Source organism: Ailuropoda melanoleuca, chromosome 9 (assembly GCF_002007445.2).
Source record: "Ailuropoda melanoleuca isolate Jingjing chromosome 9, ASM200744v2, whole genome shotgun sequence".
In the NCBI taxonomy this organism is placed as follows: domain Eukaryota; kingdom Metazoa; phylum Chordata; class Mammalia; order Carnivora; family Ursidae; genus Ailuropoda; species Ailuropoda melanoleuca.
In genome coordinates, this window is record NC_048226.1 from 30,251,174 (window position 1) to 30,274,713 (window position 23,540).

General features: G+C 55.3%; 1 protein-coding gene across 11 annotated transcripts in view; it reads right to left on the minus strand.

The window, feature by feature from the left end:
• Positions 1-926: 926 nt before the first annotated feature.
• The window catches only part of PML (PML nuclear body scaffold), a 40,941-nt gene continuing 18,327 nt past the window's right edge, over positions 927-23,540 (minus strand). Inside the window, exons 3-9 of one of the 11 annotated variants that reach the window (XM_002922985.4) lie at positions 21,630-22,210; positions 20,063-20,133; positions 14,364-14,501; positions 13,724-13,982; positions 12,594-12,646; positions 4,609-4,759; positions 927-3,524 (exon numbers count right to left, since the gene is read on the minus strand). In XM_002922985.4, the coding sequence (XP_002923031.2) occupies positions 2,737-3,524; positions 4,609-4,759; positions 12,594-12,646; positions 13,724-13,982; positions 14,364-14,501; positions 20,063-20,133; positions 21,630-22,210 (2,041 nt within the window). In that variant the 3' untranslated portion in view covers positions 927-2,736. Of the gene's footprint in view, positions 3,525-4,608; positions 4,760-10,773; positions 11,953-12,593; positions 12,979-13,077; positions 13,149-13,723; positions 13,983-14,063; positions 14,228-14,363; positions 14,502-17,441; positions 19,506-20,062; positions 20,134-21,629; positions 22,211-23,540 lie in introns of those variants that run through there. The other 10 variants (XM_034668071.1, XM_034668074.1, XM_034668073.1 and 7 more) reach the window with 10 other exon arrangements.

Consider the following 23,540-nt stretch of genomic DNA (forward strand, 5'->3'; position numbering starts at 1 on the left):
CTTGGTTGTCTGTAAAATAAGATCTTATATTTGTGTGGTTCTTCACATATTAAAAACCTATTTGCACGTTCTCTCATTGGTTCAAGCAAGAGCCTGTGCGGGAAAAATGATCTATGTGATCCCGTTAGACAGAGTCAGAGCCCGTGCATCAGTGAGCTTGACACACCAGACCAGTCAGAGCCTGGGGCCTGAGGATTGAAACTCAATGCCCCCTGACGTGGAGTCCCGCAAGTTCATGGTTAGCTGACATGGGTGAATCTGAGATAGTGTTCAAACATGAGGCACAGGGGACACACTTGGGCTTGCTCTTAGAGACTAAAACTCCAGGACTGGAATTTGGGTATCTGGGGTAGGTAGGTGGGGTTAAGGGTGGTGGCACTGATCCAATGATATCACCAGGCTGCTCACCCAGGCCTGGCGACGGCCATTCCACCCACACTGCCTGAGCCGTGGGACTCCCTGCACGAACTAACATGGATTCCACTGGTGACACCCTGGACAGCGGCACATTAATTACACATCCCTAATGTCCTGGGCTCCCCTCCCCCTTGTTGAGGGTTTTACCACCTGTGACTCTGGAGACACACACAGGGGTGCAAGATTACCCAGCAGGGGGCAGAGGTGAGGCTCTTATGGACACTGGTCTCTGGCTCCTGACGCCCTCTAGGGGGTAAATCGTGAAACTGGTGCCTCCATGTGCCTCTCCTTTGGGGAGATGATCTCAGGCAGGCCCACCCTGGGTCTCCCCCTTTGGAATGGGGAAGTTCACATCTGTGAGGTCCTCAGCACTGAACAACTCTGCTGAGTCCCAAAAGGACGTGACAAAGGGCAGCTGCTCCATGTCCGCAAGCATACCCTCTTCCCCAGGCAAGCGGCTGCATCACGGCTCCTGGGGGGCTGAGCAGTGCTGGATCGGTGCACCAGACTTTGACCATTCACATCTTTATTAGAAGCTGGATAAATGCAGAGAGGGCAGAACAGCCCTTTGTTATAAAACCCGTGGCAAGCACTCTGCAGGGAGCAAGCGCTGTGGGGCTGGAAGCTGGTGGGCACTGCCCAAATCAGGGTGAGGCTGAGGGATGAGGATATGAGTGGTGGTCCAGGTGCTGCCTTGCAGTTGCCAAGACAGTCATCACAGCCAGGCTGCGGCCCCATCAGCCTGTTCCCACAGGAGCTTCTGAGCCAGCACTTGCTTTGAATGCGAATCCTATTTTAAATGCATCAGAATTCCCTGGTCGACCAGCACTCCCACTGTGGTAGCCAGTTCCAATACAATCTTTCAGTGTGTCTCCAGGGCTCCCGTTGGATGGGGGCTGAGGTGTGGGCATGCAGACCTCACCCCTGTGAAAGCTCGGGCAATGGAGGCCGGAGGCCTGGGCTGTGTCCGGTGGCGGGAGCCAAGGAAGAGGGGAGGAGGGGAGCAGGGTGGGGACAGTGGTTCTCCTGGTCAGAGGGAAGGCAGTGACCTGCCTCCCTTCTGCTTTTGACCTCTGGTGTGACTGCAAGGCTGGGGTTAGGGCGGAGAGTTTGGATTTAAGTTGAAAACTGTCCCGCCCACTGCCTCGGTGGCAGCGGTCCATGTCTAAAATCCCAGAATGGCAGAGCTGGACGGGAGCTCTGAGACCAGCTGGGCCAACCGGCCCATTGAGCAGGTGGGGATGCCAGCGCTCAGGGAGGGGTCTTTTCCTAGGTCACCCTCTGCGTGCCCTCAGGACCAGGACCTGCCCTGCTACGGCACTCTGCTGCGCTTTCGGGGAGTAGCCTATCAGAGCACTGGTTCCGAGTCTTAGCGGGCGTCAGAATCCTCTGGAGGACATGCTAAAACCGCTTGCTGGGCCCACCTCGGAGATGCCGATTCCAGAGGTCTGGGGTAGAGGCTCTCGGGGGATGCCAACGCTGCGGGTCCCTGGTGTATGTGGCAAGCAGAGCTGGGTTAGGGGACATTCCTCAGTGGGGCTGAGGTGGGCAGCGCAGAGAGAGCAAAAGCCATGCTGGGAGGGGCTGATGGTCTGAGGACCGAAGCACGAAGCCTGACAGAGGGGGAGTGCCTGTGTGGCCAGAAGGAAAGAAGCCAGCTTGGAAGGGTCAGCCTTTGGAAGGAGGGGCAGGCATGGGGCAGCAGCTTCTGTCTCTGCAGGTGTGAGGTCCTTTGGGGATGAAAATGCATTTTTGTCCCCAAAGAAGTGAACAGAGAGCTGGCCTTCAGACAGGCAGATGGTGGGAGAACCCAAACTCATGACAGCGGCTTGGTTTGAAAGGCACTTGGGTACCTGTGGGGTGCTGCGGGCAGTGTCTATGGGGGCTGTCAGCAGGTCCCCTAGGGCAGTGGCTGGGGGTCAGGGAGGGGCTGCAGGGACACTCATGGAAATTTCAGGTTGGGTGGCTGGGGGCCATTCAGCCCAGAGGCTGGGCCTTCTTTACTCCCTGGTTTTGGCTCCTGGAGGAGAGGGGCCAGGACTCGGGGAACCCAACCCATGGGTGCTCCCAAAGCCTGAAAGGGGATCTGGTGGCCCCTGGGGGGTCAGGACTTGGACTCGCTTGGACTCGGAACCTTCTCTGTGGGGTTTTTAGAGAAGGGGAATTTGGTCCCAGAGAATTGATTCCAGACCAAATGACAACTGAGTGCTGGGGGCCAGGACTTGGAAATGCTGTGACAGGCGGGCCGGGGGTGGGGGCTGGCTCAGGGACCCCGGCCCTCTCTATCCCCAGAGATTCGCAGCCAGTCTGGGCCTCCTCTCAGCTCTGCTGGCACACCCTCTCTGCCAGGCTGCGGCCAGCGACAGCAGCAGAGACGCCTTCTGCCCGGGCCGCGACGGGCTCCTCGGGCAGGCCTCTGAAGTAGGCGCTCAGAGCCTGGAGGCTGACGGCGTGCTGCACGGGGGGCGACGAGGCGGACGGCAGGCTCAGGTAGCGGCTATACTTCCTCAGGCCCTGCTGGGGGTTGCGGCGGTGTGCGGCCAGCAGCTCGACGAAGCTCACGTTGTGGAGGGCCAGGAGGCGGGCCTGGGCGCGGGGCAGGGCGGCCGCCCGCACCAGCGGCTGCAGGGACGCGAAGCACTGCACGCTGCTGAAGGAGTAGACGTGCTGAGCTAGCTGGGGGCCCGGGCCGATGTCGAGGAGCCGGCACAGGTCCCGCGTGGCCAGCACGGCGGCCAGGGCACTGCGTTCGCTCATGTTTCTCGCCAGGTAGGTCTTGGCCAGACTCTGGAGCTTGAAGCTGCCGGCCCCGGGCACCTGCTCCCGGATGAGGGGCAGCACGGCCAGGAAGCCCGCGACGGCCTCCTGAAACTCCAACAGCCTGTTCATGTCTTCCAGGGCCTGGAAGAAGCTGGGGAGGCCGGGTCCCCACAGCTTATAGCAAGCCAGGATGGGGCGGCGCATGGAGCCCAGAAAAGCAAGGAAGTGCTGTAGCCCCACCTCCAGGGAGACGGCCTTGGAGTACGCGCTGAAGAAGGCCTCGGGCTGGATGAGCACGCGGAACTCACTCTCCCGGTTCACGGCCGCCAGCTGGCTAATCTTCTGGGCTGGGCAGGAGAGAAGGGCAGGGTGAGGCCCCGGGGGTGTCAGGGGCACAGGGCGGGAGCAGCGGGACCTCTCGGGCTGCTGGCCCCCCACACAGAGACCCCACCTGGGGGCCTGCCGGCAGGAACCAGACATCAGCCTCTAAACGCAGCTCTACCCTGGCTCTCGTGAGGACAAGAGTCAGAAGGGGAGGGCTGGCTGCTTTCCAAACACCCCCACTCACCTGCCGGGAGTAGCTCTTCTGCCCCCTGCCCCAGACTTTGCCGAACAGTTTAGATCCAGGTCCCTCTTGCCTGCCTTCTGTTAGCCTCACCCACCTACACTCGGGACCCCTCTTCGTCTCCACTGCACCCTCCGCTCCAATCCCATCCATCACTGAGCCAAGACTCCTGGCCGGTCAGAGCCCTGGGACACACGGCCCACCTGCCCAATCTACTCCATTCAGAATGTGGCTCAGGGCTGCCCTGTGAGGTCTGCACATGACTTCCCTGTCCTGGGGCAACAGCACTCCTTCCGCCGGGCTGGGCTGGCCCCCAGCCCGGCCCGTGCTGGGGCTGTGCCGCAGGGCAGGCTGGGCCTTTCGGGTTCAGCGAAGGGCATTGCGGGTAAGCGCCATGCGGAGCTGAGGGGCTTCTGGGAGAAGGGGTCATCTTTCTCCGTGATCTTGGCTGTCAGCCTCTCTGTGCGGCCCACCTGTGGAATGGGCTCTGTACTCAGAATTCTGCAGTCAGGCTTAAGGCCTTGCTTGAGTTGCTGGCCTCATAGTGGTGACTTCGCACATTGTGCTGTTTCTGTTTACAGGCGTGTTGCCAGGGCTCTCTTAGAGAAGCGCTGGTCAGAGGTGAGCTCACGGAGGCGCCTGCCCCTTGCTTTCAGGTGCTGGTTGAGACAGAAGTCTTTATTCCATCAGCCAAGTGGGACAGCTGGAGTCCCAGGGGAGACGCAGCGCTTTGCCTGCTCTCTGGCTGCGGTCACTGGCCAGAGCTCTGGGCTCTCCTGGGCCCAGAACATAGCTCTGCCTGCACTTACTTTGGGGACTCGGAGCCTAAGCTAGAAAGGGGTGAGGGTGGCCATTGGAGAACCCACTTTCACTGTCAATCTTGAGGTCAAAGAAAACCAGGGGCCTGTCTTCTGCTTGGGGGTCGGCGAGGCTCTTGTCCAGGACCCTGAGGGAGTTGGGGCCCTCCAGCTGGAGGTCACTGGACTCGCTGCTGCTGTCATCCAGCTCTCGGGAGGACTGCAACACAGAAAAACCAACAGGTCAGGGGGCCAGAGGGTGAGGGCGCATGTTGGCAATGCGAGCATGTGCCCGTGAGCGTGTATGTGTGTGTGTGTGCATGGTGTGAGTGTGGGGACATGAGCAAGCTGGTATGGTTGGGGCATCTGCACGCACATGAGGAACAGCAGGGTATTGGGAAGGGGAAGGTGTATGCCTAAGTGAGTGCGTGTGCATGAGGACGTGTGCACATGAATGGACGTGTGTGTGTGTGCACATGTAAGGGCCATGTGTGAACCATGTAGTAGTGAGTAGGAGTGAGAGGCTGAGATCACGCAGGCGAGTGCGTGTGTGTGAAAGTACGAATGGGAATGAATGCAAATGTCCAATGTGTGCGCGTGCATCGGGTGTGAATTTGTGAACTGGTGTCGACCAGTGTGGGGGAGTGTGAGCATATGTGACTGATGTGCACATGCGTGCATGGTGCTGGGCATGAAAGCTCGGGGAAGGGGCCATTGCTGTGGTGGGTGCGGCTGGAGGGGTCTACTGCTCCCTTCTCTCTGAACAAACTCAGAAGAAACACCATGAACTTGGGACAGGAGGAAGGAGGCTCATCTCAAACCCCCGAAGTTTCTCTGGAAAGGGCCAGGAGCCTGGCTCTTCTTGTCCCCATGGCCAGCCTGGGCCCCAGTGTCCTACACAAAGGGGGAGGGGAGGGCCGCTCAGCCTCAGGAACGCCACGTCTAGGTGGACACTCAGAGCCCAGAAGCGAGAGCCGTGGAGAGAGAAGTCTCAGGGCCTGGAGTCCCTTTGTCCTTTAGCATCCGGGAGCCAGCTGCGCAGGGAAGCCGCAGGCCCGGGGCTCCTCTAGCCTGGGCACCCAACGCCTGGTTCTCTCCAGCACCCAGGCAAAAACAGTTCAAAAGGCCTCAGGGGTGGGGAAGGGCTCCGACTCTGTGAGGCTCCCAAGGGGCTATGGCTGGAGGGTAGTGGAGCCTCTCCCTAAAGTGAATTTCTCCTCATGTGCCAGCGGCCACACCCAGTTGTCTTTGGTGGCCTACTCAGAACTTCGTGGGGCTGCCACCTGGGATGTTAGCCAGAGACCAGGAGGAAACGACATGGCTGATGCCACAGGGCCACGTGTCCCAGGGCTGGGGGTACTGCTGGGACAGAGTCCAGAGCAGACCTTGGGTCCTTCCTACTTCTGGACTGCCTCCAGCAGGGTGATGATGCTGGCCTCCCCTGGGACTCTCTGAAGCCTCCAAGAACGAACGCTGGCTTCTGGCTAATGTCCCTGGCTCGGGAGAGAATAAGCATGGGTTTAGGCCCTCTTACTCTCCAGGTGAAACATCTGAACAAAACTTCAGCCAAGAGTGAAGTCGTTACTAAGTGCAGACACAGTGTGCTGGATTTTCCTAGAAGTGGCTGATTCTCTCTTTTTGCTTTCATAGCCCTACTCCAGGCTCACCAACTTCCTCCCAAGTCGCTGATAGAAAGACATTCACTGTGAATCCATCCAGAGCTGGTCTTGCTTACAGAAGCCTGGGAGTGCAGGGATTCTATACATCAGGCCCTAATTTAAGTCTTCATCAAAGGCCTGGCATATCCGTACCCTTGATTCGGGCAAGTCCAAGGTTTATTTCACATGCCTTGCTCGAGGTCTTTTGTCTCCAGTCCCAGCTCCCTTTCCTCCCTGTAAGGAGCCCTATACAGGTGTCTTCCTCGAAGTTGCTGGCTGGTGGACCAGAGACGCCACTTTCCTCCCCCGAGGGAAAAATCCAGGTGTTTTTTTTTCTCTTCAGCCTTCCAGACCTTGCTCTTGCGCCTGGGCTCCTGGAAAGAGCTGGACTCCTCTTGCTGTTTACTCCCTGGAGGTGAAGAGCTGTCCCTTTTCCTGAGTCCTCTCTGCCACCCACTGCCATGGCGCGCCGAGCTTGTTCTTCTTCCTTCCTCTTTTTGCTCCCAACGTAACCACAAAAGTTCGTGCAGGGGCCCTGAGCGCCTCCACCTGGCTCCTTCCCTCTGGAATGTCTTCTCGGGCCTTAGAGCCAGAGTCACCTCTGCGGATATTCTCTTCCATGATTGGAGCTCCCTACCAGAGCCATTTATGATGGCCATCAGAATCTCATTTTTAGGGCCTCCCATTGTACTGGGGTCATTTTTTCTTTTATAGTGGTGCAATGTCTTTTGTCCGGCTCCCTTAATGAAAGGACACCCCCTGTTCTGCTGAGCTGGTCAATGGTGGGAAGGCTGGAACTTCCAGCCCTGCCTCTTCCTCCTTTCAGCTTCCTCCTCACCCCTGGGGACTCCTGTCAAGTGCAGGGGATGATCTCGCCAGAAGGCCTTCCACTGAACTCCAGCCAGCCCATCCACTCATGTCCCTCTCTCTGCCTTAAATCCCAGCAACATGGCCAGGAAGTACCGGCGCGCTTACCAAAGACTTTTCTAAAGATAGAGGTTTCACAGAAGGGCAATCAGCACGAGAGGTTCTGGTGCAGGCTGTCCTCCCGCCCTGCCCCGCTCAAGAGAGGCGCACCACTGCCGGGCTTCCGTCCACAGTCAGGGTAACTGAGTGTGTGGGTGGGGAGCTAGAGGGATAATAGCACAGACCTGGACCCAAGCCAGGAAAAGGCCCTTTGTTGGAAAAGGCCTGAGATTTGCTGGAAAGGGAAAAGGAACGGCAGAACGGGAAGCATGAGTGGGAAAGATGAGAGCCCGTGTACACAGCCTGGAAAGCAAGAAGTGGGAATCTCCAAGGAACAAGGGAGTGGGCATGACGGGAGCCGAAGAAAAGAAGAGGACTTGAAGACGTGCTGCTGGGAGTTGGGAGTCAAACCCCCTTTAATATTCTTTGAAAGAGGCAATGCTAGGCTTTATTTCTTTATTATACTTGGTTAATGGACTATGTTTCTTTGACTGCAGAACTGTGCTCCACGGAGCCACGGAGAGCCCACGAGGTTTCCAGAATACACATGTAACTAGGAGACACATGCAGTCCGGCTTGTGAGCTACAGTTCACTCGTCTCCAACACAGATCCACTTAGCAGGGCAATTGCATTCCGAATCCACACAGCGGGCCTACTGGCCGCCCCAAGCAATACCCATAGGAAGCAGCTGGGTTGACATTTTCATCACCTTCCACAAGTCTAGGAGATTTCTCTGGGAAGATCCAGTGTCCCCACCTCCCCTGCTGGATCATAGCCCATGTCCGTACGGGTCACCTCCATTCGAGGCTGATACACACACCAATCACAGACATGCGACTGAATCCCCTGATTCAGTGGTTCTCTCCTTTTTGGCTGTGCAACAGCAGCTTCAAAAACTCCAGATGCCGGGCTTGCACCCCAGACCAATTCAATTACAATCTCTGGGGGTGGGACCCAGGAACCTGTCATTGGTAACAACCCCCACCCCATTCCCAAGATTCCAGTGTGCAGCCAGGGTTGAGAACTACTGTCCTACTGATTCACTCCATGCTTGGTCAGCAGCCACCCAGACAGGAGCCAGACTCTCTGATATTTAGCACCTGGTCACCTGAAGTTGTCTAGACAGTACCCGCTATTCATTCTTATCAAGAGTCCCCAAGTTCCTGAGGAACCTTTTCAGCTAACCCAAGCTTCAGTGACAGCTGGGATCAGTTTGGCGAGACACACGCATTGCTCTTTTATGCAGACACAAAACTCCAGCTCTTGCAAAGTCTGGAAGCCCCGAAATCCCTCCCATGTATCTGTGAACTGGGCCACCCTATGGCCCCTGCTGCCCTCTGCCCACTGCTCCAGCCCCTCTGCAGGCTGCTGCCCCTCGGGGACCATGGCTACCATCTTCTCAGACAAGCACCTGTTTCTTTTCCTGATACCCTCACCAGCGTCACAGCCCGCCCCATGGATCGGCTGTCCCCCACAGGCCTCCCTCCTACTGCTGGCCACTACTGCCACGGACCACCCCCTCCTGCTTCCACTTGGTCCTGCTCCTGCAGGACACAGGGGCCAGTCACCTGTCTCAAGAGTAGGTGAGGGCATTCTATTTTTTCCTGCCTCAGACCCTAACACGGGGTTCATGTCAGAGGCACTGCTGACCCACCGTCAGGCCCGGCCCCTCCACCACCTCTTCCAGCTCACAGACGGCTCTTCCTGCACAAGCAGTCTCTCCCCGAGCCTCACCCTTCTGGCCAGGCCTGTACCAGAGCCCTCAGGAGCGTCTCGCTAGATTCCAGCAACTGACACGCTGCAGCCTGGGGTGGGGGTCCCTACGTACCTGGTACACTTGGAAAATGTGCCCTTTTCGTAGGCCAACTTCACACGTGGCAGGGGGGACGAAAGCCAGAGCGGGAGTTCAAGGGTACACGGGAGCCTGGAGCACCTTGCGAAGGATGCCCTGCTCCCCAGCCAAGGTGCTGCGGGCGCCCTAGGAGCGCCAGGGCTCTGGAAGGGGGCACGGGCGGTGGGTGAGAAGTGCACGAAGGGGCCCTCATTGGTTTTCTTTTTAAAGGTATGTTTTTTAAAGTTTGGGATTCGTAATGTTTAATTTAAAAAACATGCTGTCTCGGGACACCAGGGTGGCTCAGTCAGTTAAGCATCTGCCTTCAGCTCAGTTCATGATCCCAGGGTCCTGGGATCGAGTCCCACATGGGGTTCCTTGCTCAGCAGGGAGGCTGCTTCTCCCTCTGCCTCTGCTGCTCCCCCTGCTTGTGCTCACTCTCTCTCTGACAAATAAATAAAATCTTAAAAAAAAATAAAACAAAACCAAAAAACCCGTGCTGTCTGAAGAATACCAACATAAAAGCAGTGGTCGTCCGGCTCTCCCCCACTCCAGAGCTGGTCTCCGAAGATGAGTAGCTGCTTCTAATTGTTTTAACTCCTCACGACCTAAAATGAGTTTCTCCCTCCTTCCGTGAATAACCTCAGACATCACGTAGCACCTCCCTGCTGACAGTTGAGGCTGAGACTGACACCTGCCTCCCAAGATTGCTGGTTTTGATGCCTGCACCCAACTCGCAGTGAAGTCTGTGAGACCCCCCGCGTTGCCATCCTTTCTCACAGTTTCCTTCCCAGGCTTCCACCTCCGCCCCAGGTCAGTTCTGTTTTACAAGGTTTCAAAGTGCCCAGGGTTCAGAGGAATGTTGACTGTAGAAAGGCTAAGACTGAGAATCTGACCAGCGCTGAGGAACGATCGAGAGGGGCCTCTGCGCACACAGCCAGGCAGATGGTGTGACGACTGAGAGGAGAGGCAGAAAAATGAGTCGGAGGGATCTAAGGGGCATCCAAGCGCAGACCCTGGAGGCCCACAGGCGATCGACCCTGGTCTGGCAGCTGGAGTGAGCACCGCGCATCCCCAGCCTGTAGGCACCAGCTGAAGCCACGGGCACAGCTGAGACCACAGGAAAGGACACACTAGGAAGAGAAGAGGGGCCGTAGCTGGAAGAACAATGTGGAAAAGAACAGGCCTGAGAGGAAGGAAGATGAGGAGCAGTAGCCGGAGCTACGGGAACTGGGGCCGGGAAGACAGGGGCCCTCGAAGTACCTGAGAGCTCGAGGGACAGGACGCTATGGTCAGAGTTCCTGTGGGTCAGTTCTCGGCATGGTGAGGTGCAGGGGTTGACCATGGGGCTGGTGGCTGTAATGGAATGGGGTGAAGACCCCGGAGAGGCCAGGGCGCTGGGTGTTGAAGTCACCCAGAAAGAAGGCTGGCCCTGGCTCAGGAGAGGCCCCCTGGGGGGCAAGGGCTAGAGCCTTCCCTATGCGAGGGGAGGCAGGAGGAGGCGTGAAATCATCTGGGGAAAGTGGGATTCCCCTCAAGACCTGGAACTTCAAGGCACAGGGGACCTTACCAGATGGGGGGACCGACACAGTCCAGGAGGCACAGAAGGCCTTGACCCACCTCCCATGCTGACACTTGCAGGGTGTGGGAGAAGAGGGGATGTGGTAACCCCAGCTGAGAACCCAGTTTCAGTGCAGGGAGGACATGAAGTTGCCTGCAAGAGAAGAGCTAAGTCCAGCAGGGACTGTGATGGTCATGGAAGAAGGGTTTGCAAGGGCAATCTTTCAACAAATATTTATTGAGCAGCCGTATCTGCCAGCTCCTGGGATCGGCACCGTCCCTGCCCTCGTGGGCTAAGGTCCTGGTAGAGGCCCAGTGGAAAGCCTTGGGGTGGTGGGATGGGGCAGTGGGAGGTGCAAAGGGCAACAGATGCTTCCTAATGTTGGGCAAAGAGGCCCAGGAACGTGAGGAGCAGTGGCCTGAATCTGTCGTGCCCTGTCCGGGGAAGAGGGCTGACCTCCCCCTGCTGAGTCCATGCAGCCATACCTTCCTGGGTCTGTTCCCTGACTACGCCGCACCGAATGCCCACAGTGTGCGGGGGCCTCGGGGGCCTGGGCCGGGCTAGGCCAGGCAGCGCGGTGGAGCGGGGGCCGAGTGCGTGGCCACACGGTTCCAGGAGGATGGTGGCCAGCAGCTGTAGAGGAGGGAAGTGCTGGAGGCTCTCAAAGTCCTGTCTGAGGGGGGCCGGGCTGGTGCGGGGGCCTTTCTGGAGGGCAAGGGAATGGGACCCAGACTAGGGGGTTCTCCACAGGGGCTGTGTCAGAATCCCTGGGGGAGATTCCTGCCCTAAGAGTCTGGGGTGCTCTGCCTCTCCCATCCCCCCTGCTGAGCGAGGTGTCAAGCTGGGCAGCCGCAGAGGAGAGAGGAAGGGCAAAAAAGTTGTTGAGCCACTGGGTTACGTTGGGGGAGCCCCGGAGGGAGTAGCTGAAGGAGCGCACTGCTCCTCGAGCCCGGCGGTGGCGGCGTTGGCCCATGGCCCTCTGGAGGTGGCAGGGACCCTCCTGGGCACCGGCAGGATGACTGGGAGACCCTCTGGTGACAGGGGTGGTGGCCTGGACTGCAGGGGGAGGATAAGTCCACAAGGGTTTACAACACACTTTGAGGGGCAAGCGGAAGACATGGTGAAGTCGGGTGGTTCTTTGCGCTCTACGTGGCGGGAAGCTGGGCCCACGGTGGGGGCGGCTGGCAGCATCCTCCTGGTAACTGGCTGGCTGGCTGGGAAACTCGGCCTCAGGGACTGCAGCTTGCTCGGCGGGACGGTGGGAAGACAAAGCCAGGAGGCGGCCTGCGCCACGGAGCAGACGGAAGGCCCGGTAGAGGCGGTACGCTCCTCGCGCTCTTGGCAGGGGGTGGGCTGGCGAGGAGTGTGGTGCAGCGGTCTCCGAGGGCTCCATGCACTTTCCAATACAGAACCTCAGACTGAGGGCTGGAAGGGACCTCAGGGGCCACCCAGTCCAACCTTTCACTCTGTTCGGATCCCCTTGGCCCCAGCCTCCATTAACCAACCTCCAGGGATGGAAGGGTCGCAACCCACAAAGGTACTTGTTCCATTGGGGGATGGCTTTAACGTTCTTTCTTACGGAGTGAACACTCGCCTGTCTGGGCCCCGTACGGTGCTGCCCATGCCCTCACGGCCCTGCACTGACCCTCACTGGCTGCGGGTAACTGGGGTGTGGGTTCTTGTCCACCCTCCTCGTTGAGGACTTAGAGGTTAGAGAACACATAAGGAAGCTCCAGACAGAGGCATTAGCTAGTCCAGAAACGAGACAGGGCTCTGGAAGGAAGCATTCCAGCAGCGTTTCAGAGGAGTACATGTGATTACTGAAGGCTCCTGCCCTGGTACGGAGGGAGGGCTGGTGTGGTCCAGGCCCGCAGCTGGCATTTGGAGACTGTCCTCAGGACAGCTCAGAACTCACTGCCTCGCTGGCAAACTCCCCAGGCGCAGGGCAAGTCTGAGAGTCACCTGCTGTGGCTGTGTCCCCTGGGACCTGGAATGGGGGGAGGCAGGAGTCCAGGGCCGAACTTTTGGACCACTCACCGAGTTTTCAGCATCTGAGTCTTCCGAGCTGCTGATCACCACGACGCGTTCCTCTGAAACAGGGAAGAAGGGATAGCATTAGGCCCTGCCGGGAGGCCCAGTGGCTGGGACCCAGGTGTGCTCCGTGGGAATCCCTGTGGGCCAGTGGATGGGGTGGGCCATGTGTGCCCTGCAAGGCTGGGGGGGGGCGTGGGTAGGGAGGGGTTGGGAACATCCACCGAGTGTGCTGCTATGGATCTATTTATTCAAAGGGCTTTCCTTTCTGTCACTGCCCACTGGTGCCCTGTGCGCGAAGACTTCATTCAGCTCTTGGCCCTGAATTCAGAATCTGCTCCCTGTACAGGCAGCTTGGCAAACAGCCCCTGGTTCGGAGCCTTCTGCAATCCTAAAGAAGCACATTGGTTTGTTCCAATCCTCAGCCTCACGAGCTGAGGCGTTCGAATTAAAAGATACTTTATTTGGTTAATCAAAATCTTTTGATTACCAATAGCATTGTGAGCAAGGAATGTCGGTCAGGGCTCAGTGTGCAAGCAGGATCAGGGCTCAGTCTGGGACCTAGAATGAAAACAAAGGGGGCCTCTGGGTGAAGCAGATCTCGGAAGAACTGTCTTGACCATTACAGAATTCTATTAGTTGACCTCAACTCATGCCCAAGGACTCCCTGTCTGGCAGTGTCCATAAGAGATATCTAGCACAAATGAGGTACTCTACGCAGCTGACCTCTGCAGACAAATTTGGGAAGTGGTAGGTGTGGACTTTCCCCAAGGTCTCTCTGGGCACGTGCTGGGTACCCACCAACACACACCTGGGGAGACCCGCCTGTGCAAGGGCGCAGTGCTAGGCACTGTAAGGGTGTGTCGGGGAAGGAGCTACGGAACCGTGGGCCTTAGCCTCTCCTGCTCCTCACACCGGAATCCCAGCAAACCACCTGGTAAGCTATCCATTCGCACTCCCCGGGCAAATCGTGCGCTTTCCCTGCCCCATCTGGTGGCAGCTGAGAGCGTGACACACAGGGGATGCTGTTGGCGTAGGGCTCCCTGCGAGGGGTGAGGGTGCAGAACAAAGGTCCCGTCCAGCCCCTGGAGGACAGCACACAGGCCTCAGCCTCTGCTGCCCACCCACTTCCCTACCTGCCTCCCCGGGGTCGCCGGCCGCATGGTTGCTGTTGGGCAGAAAGACCTCGTTTCCCACAATGGGGCTTTCAGGGCTGGAGGGCCCATCCAGGTGGGGTGGTGAGAATGCCTTGGAGGTGCTGGGCCTGGGTTGCTCGGGGGAGCTCCGGGCCAACCGTATCTCCCTCTCCTCCTCAGACTCCATCTTGATGGCCTTCCTGGAGCACTCAGTCTGGCAGGACTTCCTCTTCTGGGGCGTGACTGTGTTGCAGACCTCCTATGCAGTGGGGAGTCACAGGGCCGGGTTAGCAGCCTTCAGGGGTGCTGGGGGGGGGTGGGCAGAGACACGGACCTGGGTGGCAGGGGCCTGTGGCCCTCCCCCTTTGCTCTCCTCCCATTCAGATCGTGTCTCTCTCCACATAGGATGCTCCCTGGGCCACCATGCACACTGGCTGTCTGCTGACCACCGGCTCTGCTGGCCTTGGCCTGCCCTGGAGTGGCTCGTGCTTACAGGGGAGCTTCCTGAGACGCAGCCAGGAGCAAGGGAGAGAACAGAGTAGGAGCTGATTAAGGCCTGGATTCTCACTCAAGCCCACCCTTCCTGCCTGGTGGGAACTGGGCCTCCAGGGATGGAGATGGGGGGTGGAGAGAACCTTACCTCTTCGCAGGAGGCGTCTTTGATGGAGTAGGCGTGTACCGGCACCGGGTGTACCCCAGGCACCGGCTGCACCAAAGTCACAGTCTGGGTCTCAGCCAGCCCCGGGGCCTGGGCCTGAGTCCTTTGCATCTCCTCTGGCTGTGAAGTCCAGAAACAAGAGAGACGGAAATGAGCAGCTGGCGAGCCCGGGGCTGAGAACCCAGGGCCCACTGGGGACCAGGAGTCCTCCTCACACCCTCCATGCCTTCACCTTCTCCTGACCCTGAGGTGCCGGCATCCAGGGCACTTCAATTCCTGGGCATCCTAACAGAGCCGGAATCCGGGATCAGACGGACCACCGATGCCTTCGGGCTTGCTCAACAACTAGCTCCAAGGAACAGTGCTCACTCCCGATGGAAGCCACTCCCACTGCTCTACAGGTGCCTTGTTAGAAGGGAGGAGACCCTTCCAGGGAACTTCCCCGTGACCTTCACTCTGCCCCTGGGCCTCAACTCCACCTGGGTCAGAACAGCAATTCCACACCTTGGATACATCCCTCACAACTCCCCAGGCCTCACACCCCCTCTGTAAACTGGGAATAGCAGTAACGCCCGTCCCATGATGCATGTGGATAAGTATGCTGAGCCTGGAAGAGCGGCGGGTACTTAGGAAGCACCACTGGCGACGCTGGTGGTAAAGACCGCTTGCTGACCACGCAGTGCCCGGCACGGTGCGAAGTGCTTCCCGCACCCATCCCGAAAGGAGGTAGGTGGGGCAGGTCCTCAAAAGGTTAAACATAGAATTTCCATATGACCCAACCATGCGGCTCCTAGGCAGAGGCCCAAAGGACTGAAAACAGATGTTCAAAGGGAAACCTGCACACGAATATTCACGGCAGCCAAAAGGTGGAAACAACCCAAATGTCTATCATTTTGGGGGGGGGCGTAAGATTTTATTTAGTTATTTGACAGAGAGACAGAGAGAGAGAGTGGCAGGCAGAGGGAGAGGGAGAAGCAGGCTCCCCACTGAGCAAGGAGCCTGATGTGGGGCTTGATCCCAGGATGCTGGGATCATGACCTGACTGAACCGAATGCAGGTGCCTAACCGACTGAGCCACCCAGGCGCCCCCCAAATGTCTATCAACCACTGAGCGCATAAACAAAATGTGGGACAGCCATTCAGCGGAGCACTATTTGGCTATAAAAAGGAACGAAGTTTTGTCTGTGGAACTTGGAAGAACCTTGCATGCCACGTGAAATGAGAAGAAGACAGCCACGAAAGAATACACGTTGTATGGCTCCATTTATATGAACTGTCTCTGCGAGAGCTCACTGCATAGGGACAGAGAGCAGACTGGACGCTGGGGTGGGGGCGGGGGAGATGGGGAGTGGCCACGTTGTGGGGACAAGGTCTCTTTTCAGGATAATGGGAATATTTTGGAACTAGGTGTGTGGGGGTGGCTGTACAAGATTGTGAGTGTACTAAATGTCACTGAACTGTACCCTCTAAGATGGTTCAAATGGGGAATTTTCCTATATGAATTTTACCACAATAAAAAAACAGTATAAAGAAATAGGGACCATTCTGTGACTACTGCCCATCTACAGAGAAGGGTCAGAGGCGCAAGAGGTGAAGTGACTGATTTCCCAAGGTCCTGGGCCAGGGTTTGAATCTAGTGTTTCTGAAATGCAAGTTCCCTTTCCTTTAGTCACTGTCTCCCCTCCACCCCTCCACACCACCTTTCTCTAGACTGTGCCGCGTCTGCTGGAGACAGTTTGCTGAAAGTAAGCGACAAGTGACGTGGGAAGTGTCCCTCGGAGAGGGAGACCCAGACTCTGGGGCTCGGCTCCAGGGACCCTGGCCTGCTATTCCTGCCTCCAACCCTGTGCGCCCAGCAGAAGACCACGAGCAGGGGCCTGCAGTGGTCTGTGCAGGGAAGGAAAGGGAACCGGACACTACTGAAGGGGGCGCTTCCTCAAGCAGAGCTGCACTGGAAAAGCCTGGCGCCGGGCTGTGAGACTAGGAGGCCAGGGATATGCTTTCCTCACAGGGACAAGCTCTGTCCCTCCTGTGTGGTAGAGGAGGCGTCAGGCCCACGCTCACAGGGGAATCCGGGCTGGGGGCAGGCCAGGGAAGCCCAGCATGACCGGGGCCCCGTGCTGGGACAGGAACCCCCCAGACGGGGCTCGTCTTGGTACCGAGCACTCTGATGTGGGATGTGGGCTCCCACATCTTTTACTATAATGGACTGACTTCCTTTTCCTCTCCTTCCCTCCGGGTTTCTTTTTCTCAACATCTTTACAGAAAGGAAGGAGGGTTGTCTCTCTTGATCAGAGCAGAGTGGATCTGGGGGAAGGGGGGACAACAGATGATCTCCTGGGCCTCTAGGAAAAAATATCTCCACTGAGAGCTCTACACCAGTGGTTTTCAAACTATAGTCTGTGACCCATTAGCAGATCATGGAAGCAATCCAGTGGGTCACCACTAGCAATTTTTAATATTATGCAGAATAGTACAGAACAGAAAGCATTAGAGTCCGTCCCGTGTAACAAGGGTCATTTATCCTGCAAAACGTCCATTTCGGCTATAGGTATGCATGTGCAGATACTGGAGACCAGATATCAAATATATTTCTTTACAGGGGGTAGTGGTCAAAAATTGAAATCACCTCACACCCATTAGGATGGCTGTTATTGAAAGAAGTGTGGGTGAGAATGTAAAGCAGTTGGAGCCCACTGTTGGAGGGAGCACAGAATGGCATAGCCAACCGTGGGAAATTGCATAGTGATTCTCAAAACACTAAAAATAGAATTACCATATGATCCAGCAATTCCACTGCCAGGTAAATTTTATGTGACGTGTATTTTATCACCATGAACCTTTTTTTAAAAGTCAAAAGGTCCTTTTGTGTCTGATTTACAAATAGCTGGTAGGTGAAAGACCCTCATTCCACGTGGGCTATGAACTCCCTGCAGGTGGGCCTGGGTTCCTCTCTCTGCCTCTGTCCCACCCATGACACCCCCACTCCCAGGTTAACAAAGCAGAGGACACACAGGAGGGCTCTCTGAAGACAAAAAAATCATGATGACTGATTTCCAGTTGTTTTATAACTTTAAAATGTTTTATTTTTTTTTCATTGAAGTATTTTAACGACATTACAAAAAGAGCTGAGAAGAATACAAGGAAAATGCCTCTAAGCTGGGCCGTCCTAGTCAAGCCTACTGCTGTTCTTCTCATTGCCTCTGCGTGGGCACAGGACTGCAATGAAAGTAAACCAACCACTTCAAGAGGGATCAAGTGTTGGTGCCAGAAGCCTAGCTTCTGCCTCCTAAGGCAGGGGCACGGGCCCCAGAGTGGCCTTTCTCAGGGCATAGCTGATGGACCTGACTTTCTCCTGGGACAGCCTAACCATGCCTGCCTCCCAGCCTTGCTGGAGCTACTCCACTGGTCCCTTGGGCTCACAGTGTGAAACCTATTTCCCTCCCCCAGCTCCACTGGCCTGACTGTCCCTTCCTCCAGCCTGCTACCAAAGCGAAAGCAAGAGGCTTTGCAAAAAAGAGCATTCTTCTGATGCTCCAAGTTCAAACTGCTTAGTAGTGGATAGGATGGTGAGAGGTCATGTAAAGACAAAGACCCGGCAAAATGCTGTTAATTAACCAGCGACTGGCACCTGGAAGACAGCCGAGCTCCATGGGCGGCGGGGGGGGGGGGCATTTCGCACAATTATGCAGAGGATTTCTATGGGGACATTATTCATCCTAGCATTGTTAATACCAAAACAACTTAAATTGGCAGTGAATTGGCTAAATAAAGCATGCTACATCCATTCAACAGGCCACTAGGCAGATGCAAAAACACATCAGGAAGCTCCCTACCTACCGATAGTGCAAAAATTCCAGGTGATTCCAGAATACTTCCGTGGGTAAAAAAGCCTGGGCACAATACTCTGAATATATGGTATTATGCTACCTTTGTACAAAAAAAGAATGGAAAAACCAATTACCTGTAATCATATTTGCTTGTAATGACATTAAGAAATTCTGGAAGGATATGTAAGAAATAAAGATAGGTATATGGGCATAAGAAGTGGAAAGATACGGATGAGAGCGAGTGAGACATTATGTATCACTTTCTTTCTTTCTTTTGAAAAATCCAGATAATATATGCACAGGATCAGGGCAGCAAGGTGCCACATGTAGGGTGTTATGTGAAAATACAGACTAGGCACAATTACAGTCTTACATTGCACAAGAAATCATTGCAATGCTGACTAATGGGAGAGCTCAAATGAGGAATGGGGTAGGGAGAGATGTTAGGTGAGTGTCCTCCCCATCTCAAAACAGTCGTTCTCAACTGAGCTACAAATTATCGTCTCCTGGGGATCAGAAAAAAATTTTTTTAGGTACGATTTATATACAGTGAAATGCAGAAACTGTAAGTGTACAAATCAATGACATTTTAAAAATCGGGAGTAGAGTTGACATACTTATCACTTTCTATGTTTTTACTTCTGACCATGTGATTGTATCACTTATCTAAAAAACAAAACACAATGTCCTTTTTTACTTGTCAAGCTATACATATGGGGATGCAGTACTCAAAGCAGTTAGGAGTTGGCTTTTAGTCCTACCCCTAGCTTGCTGTGTCATGTGGCTCTGAGTTAAGTCACCCTCTCTTTAGGCCTTAACTTCGGCTTGTGCAAAAGAAGGGGTTAGACTCCATGTTCTCTCCTAGCTCTAAAACTCTCAGAGCCTAAATCCTGCCTCCTCCAGGAAGCCTGTCCAGATTGCCTCTGTCTACGGGAATCTATCTCCTAGAGGCCATGGATGGCAAAGCTAGGAAGGCTCACCACCTGACTGCTACCACCAGAAGACCTGCTTTCCATGGAGGTCTGATCAGTCCGGGGCCCACATCCTTGACAGGCAGGCACCTGCAAACCTGGATGACCACGACGCCTGGTCCAAGAAGAAACTCAGGAAGCTTAGCCCGAAGCAGAGGAACCATGCATGCAAGCACCCAAGAGGGCAAGCCAAAGGGGTGCCACTGCATTTTCACCCTGGCAAGCAATCTAAGAGCAGTCCAGAGATGGGAGTGGCTGCCTCAAGAATGAGTGAGCTTCCTGTTGGTGGAGGTGTGTGTGTGGACAGCCACAGGTCAAGGGTGCTGCAGAGGGAATGCCATCATTAGAGGGGGGTATGGACACCTCCCAATCCTGAGAAACTGTGGTTCTTGCATCTATGCTGGTCCTGAAATCACACCAATGAAACCCAAGCTGCTGGGACTGAGGTCTGACTCCTGGCCTCCATTCTCCTCTCCAAGAACCACGTGTGGGGGAAGAGAAGGGGAAGGCCCCTGTGGTGATTCCAGGAAAAGGCTCACATCTCTGGGATGGGGTACAGGGTGAGAGAGAGGTCATCTACCACATCTGTCAGGGCCACCAACAGTGACTGCCTTCTTCACCTCCTGACCACTCCTTCCTGAACCCATCAAGGGCTACTCTGGCATTGAGGACCCAGAACCAGCCAGTTTGTCAGCTCTTCCTTTACTCCCTCCCACTGAAAGCTCCAGTCCTGCCACTCGCTATCCCTCTCAGGCCCTCTCCCTCCTCCGCCTGCAGACATGGCAACAAGACTCAGTTTCCCTCCCGCCACAGGGGAACTCTGAACCCACCTGACCTGCCGGACCCTACCGCTTCCCCTTCACACCTCAACCCATCTCACCGGGTCAATGTCAAGAGAGTCCCTGGGAGTGCTGGCAGCTTCTGGGCCGGCTCGCCTGGGTACAGCTGCATCTGAAGAACACAGAGAAGGTCACAGGCAGGACAGGGACATGCCCAGAGAGAGGCATCTTGGCCTGGGACAGTGTTGGAAGAAATATCCCCACTGCTTTTCCTGGAGACTCAGGCTTCAGGACCTCTCACAACACCGGGGTAGCTCCATGGAGGGGCTGTCATTTGGAAGGAGAGCTCCCTGATTTCAATAAGCATGAACGTAGCCAGAGGGGGGAGAGGGGGGCAGCAGAGTCCAAACCCTCTGTCCATCTCCTGGCCACCACCAAGGCAAAATGTGAACAATCCCAAGGTTGTCATTGCTCGCCAACTTCTCTGCACACAGTGAGAGCTTCATGATACTCTTATGACCCACAGTCTGATGTCTATTACATGTAATCTAAATTTCTCACGCTTCAGAAGAGCTCCTTGCCTTGCCACTGCCCAGATACGATACCGAAGACAAGCTGTTTAAACTCTGTGGAGTCATCTCCTGTAAACGGAGTAACATTCACTGCTCCGTGCAGAAGGCACGAGTCCACGTCCACTCTAGGATTAACTTTTACGAGCCCACGTCCCTCAGCTCCGAGCGCAGGAGTGAGGGAGGGAGCCCCCATCACTGGCTCTTGCCCAGATGCCTTCAGATTCTGCTGAAACCCACCCCTTTCCCGATAAGGGCATCCTCACACCAGTTTATCTATCTACAGCTCAGATTTCAGCCTAGAGGTTTTGTCAAAGAGCTTTTAAAGCTTCCTCATCCGGGAGGCCCTTTGGGGCACTCCTCCCCCCAGTGTCTCTTGAAAGCCCCCCTGACGTCACCAGCTCATACAGAGCTGCTACAACTCCTGCATTTGGACTGCAGAGCCAAGCACCCCCTCATTCTCCAGCTATGGGATATGCTCCCATCTGTGTCCTGGTTGGACTGGACAGCTCTCGAGGTCAGGAGCTGGTCTGCTGTCTACTTCCCAAGTGTCCAATACCAGGCAGGGCCCACAAAGGGGGGCAGCTGGTCCAGATGACAGGCCATTGGAGGCAAACTATCTCCTCCACCGAGCCAGAGCGTGCTTTTTGGTCAACATCCAACCATCTCAGGGGGTTTCCTCAGCCCCCTTCTGCTCTAACCTCACGTTCCAGCTGACTTCTCTGTTGCTAGACATGGGGCTTCAGCGAACTTCCTGGAGTGGGTACCCTCAGGGATTAAAATGATACTGGGTCTGGTTCTCTATTTTCTTAACTTCTCCAAGGGTCACAAGATCACAGCTAATCCAAAGGGTCTTACAAATTAGTAAGCCCTAACCCCTCTGGGAGGCTGCAGACCCATGTCAGGGCCTCCTCTCCTCCTTACCCTGCACTCTAGAATCTACGAAGGGAGCATCTACCATGTTTTTTAAAAACCCACAGTTTCCTTTCCTGTCACATGTAAATGATCTTTTTCTGCCCATCTCCCCCAGGGAACAACAGCAAACTGCAAGCCCTTAAACAGTAAAGGGGTTGGTCAGGAGGGCGGCTCGGGCGCTTACCTGCCCCCTGAGTGATGCAGGAGACGAGTTCCTGCAGGCGCACTTGGAATTCGTCGAAGCCGTCGGTGCACACAGTGGTCTGCAGGTTCTGGGGCTCCTCCTGGCGCAGGCGGCTGAGCGCCTCGCGCAGGAAACCGTGCAGGTCCAGCACCTCCTGGTCAGAGGCGTAGCGCTTCATCCTCTGCACCAGCGAACCGCCCATGCGGATGCGCTGCAGCACAGCTTCCAGGCGGCCCAGCTGGCCCGCTATCTCTTCATAGCTGCGCTGGTATTGCGCGTTCACCCCCTCCAGCAGCTCTTGCTCCTGGGCCAAAACGTGCGCCACCAGCTGGCGCACGCGGGTGTGGATCAGCTCCTCGGTATCCGCACGCACGCGGCCCAGCTCGCTGGCGGCCGAGCGCATGCGCGCGTGCGCCGCGCCAAAGACGCGGTCCTGCTCCTGCAGCGCCTGCGCCATGGTGTCCAGCTCTTCCTGCCGCAGCTGGATCTCGGTGCTGATGTCGCACTTGAGCTCGCTGTGGCTGTTATCCAGAAGCGCGCACGAGCAGCACAGCGGCTTGGAGCAGCCTCTGCAGTAGATGCTGCGGACACACAAGGCCAGCCTAGTTTAGGGCTCCCCTGCTCGCCGCCCCCTTTAAACTTTCCTAATTAAACTCCTCTTCAAAAATTACAAAACTTTGAATCCTCGTCGGTTTCTAGGTTCGTGCTCTTCCCAATTCAATTTGTGGTTTTGTTTTTTTTTTTTTAGGTTTTGTTTATTTGAGAGAGAGAGAGAGAGCATAAGCAGGGGGACCAGCAGAGGAAGAAGCAGGCTCCTCGCTGAGCAGGGAGCCCCACGGGGGGCTCGATCCAAAGACTCTGGGATCATGACCTGAGCTGAAGGCAGACTTAACCGACGGAGCACCCAGGCACCCCTCAGTTTGTGGTTATGGTGCTAGTGTGCAAACTACCAATTAAACATTAGAACATAAAAAAGTTACTAAAGTAACAAGAGCGAGCCTCCGTCTGTGAAACAATGCACAGACACACAAAAAGTTAGTCATCTCTTCACACCACTTCTGAATTTCCTTTCCCCTCCTCCGAGGCAACCAGATGAGCGTCTGGGGGCATCCTTCCACAGCTGTCTGCTCAAACCACCCTACACAAATAGTCAGACTATGCAGCTGCTTGCAGGATTTTAAGGACTTGATACATTTCATCCCATGTAATGCTGGGTAGAGTTTCTGTGGGGAGAATTATTGTTATCCTCATTTCACAGATGAAGAAACCGAGACATTCAGAGCTTAAATAATTGGCTCAAGTATCTACAACAATTTTGGTGGGTTGATGTCTGTCTTTAAAAACAAAACAAAACAAAACATGAATGAGATCATGAGTAATGACTTTGTAACTTCCTCCTCTAATTTAACTTTTGTTCAGGACATTCCTGGAGGTCTAATAAGTACAGATCTAATGTACTCTCTTTAATAGCTCCTTTAAATTCCATATGTGCCACAGCTGATACAGTTATTCTCCACTGTTTTCCCATTTATTTTTTTATTTTTAAATATTTCATTTATTTATTTGAGAGACAGACAGCACGAGCGGGGGGAGGGGCAGAGAGAGAAACAGACTGAGCAGAGAGGCTGATGCAGGGCTCATGGAACTCAATCCTGGGACTCCAGGACCATGACCTGAGCCCAAGGTAGACACTTAAACCGATTGAGCCACACATACATTCCAGTGATTTCCTATTTGTACGTTTGTGGGGTTTTGGGGGTTTTTGTTTTGTTTTGCTTAGGTTTTTTGTTTTTTGGGTTTTTTTTTTTGCCAATATGGACAATGCTTTATGTGGCCTAACACATGGATGTTTTTGTTTCTATGAAATAGGTTACAAATAATAGGAATGCTAAATCAAAAAGTGTGTATATT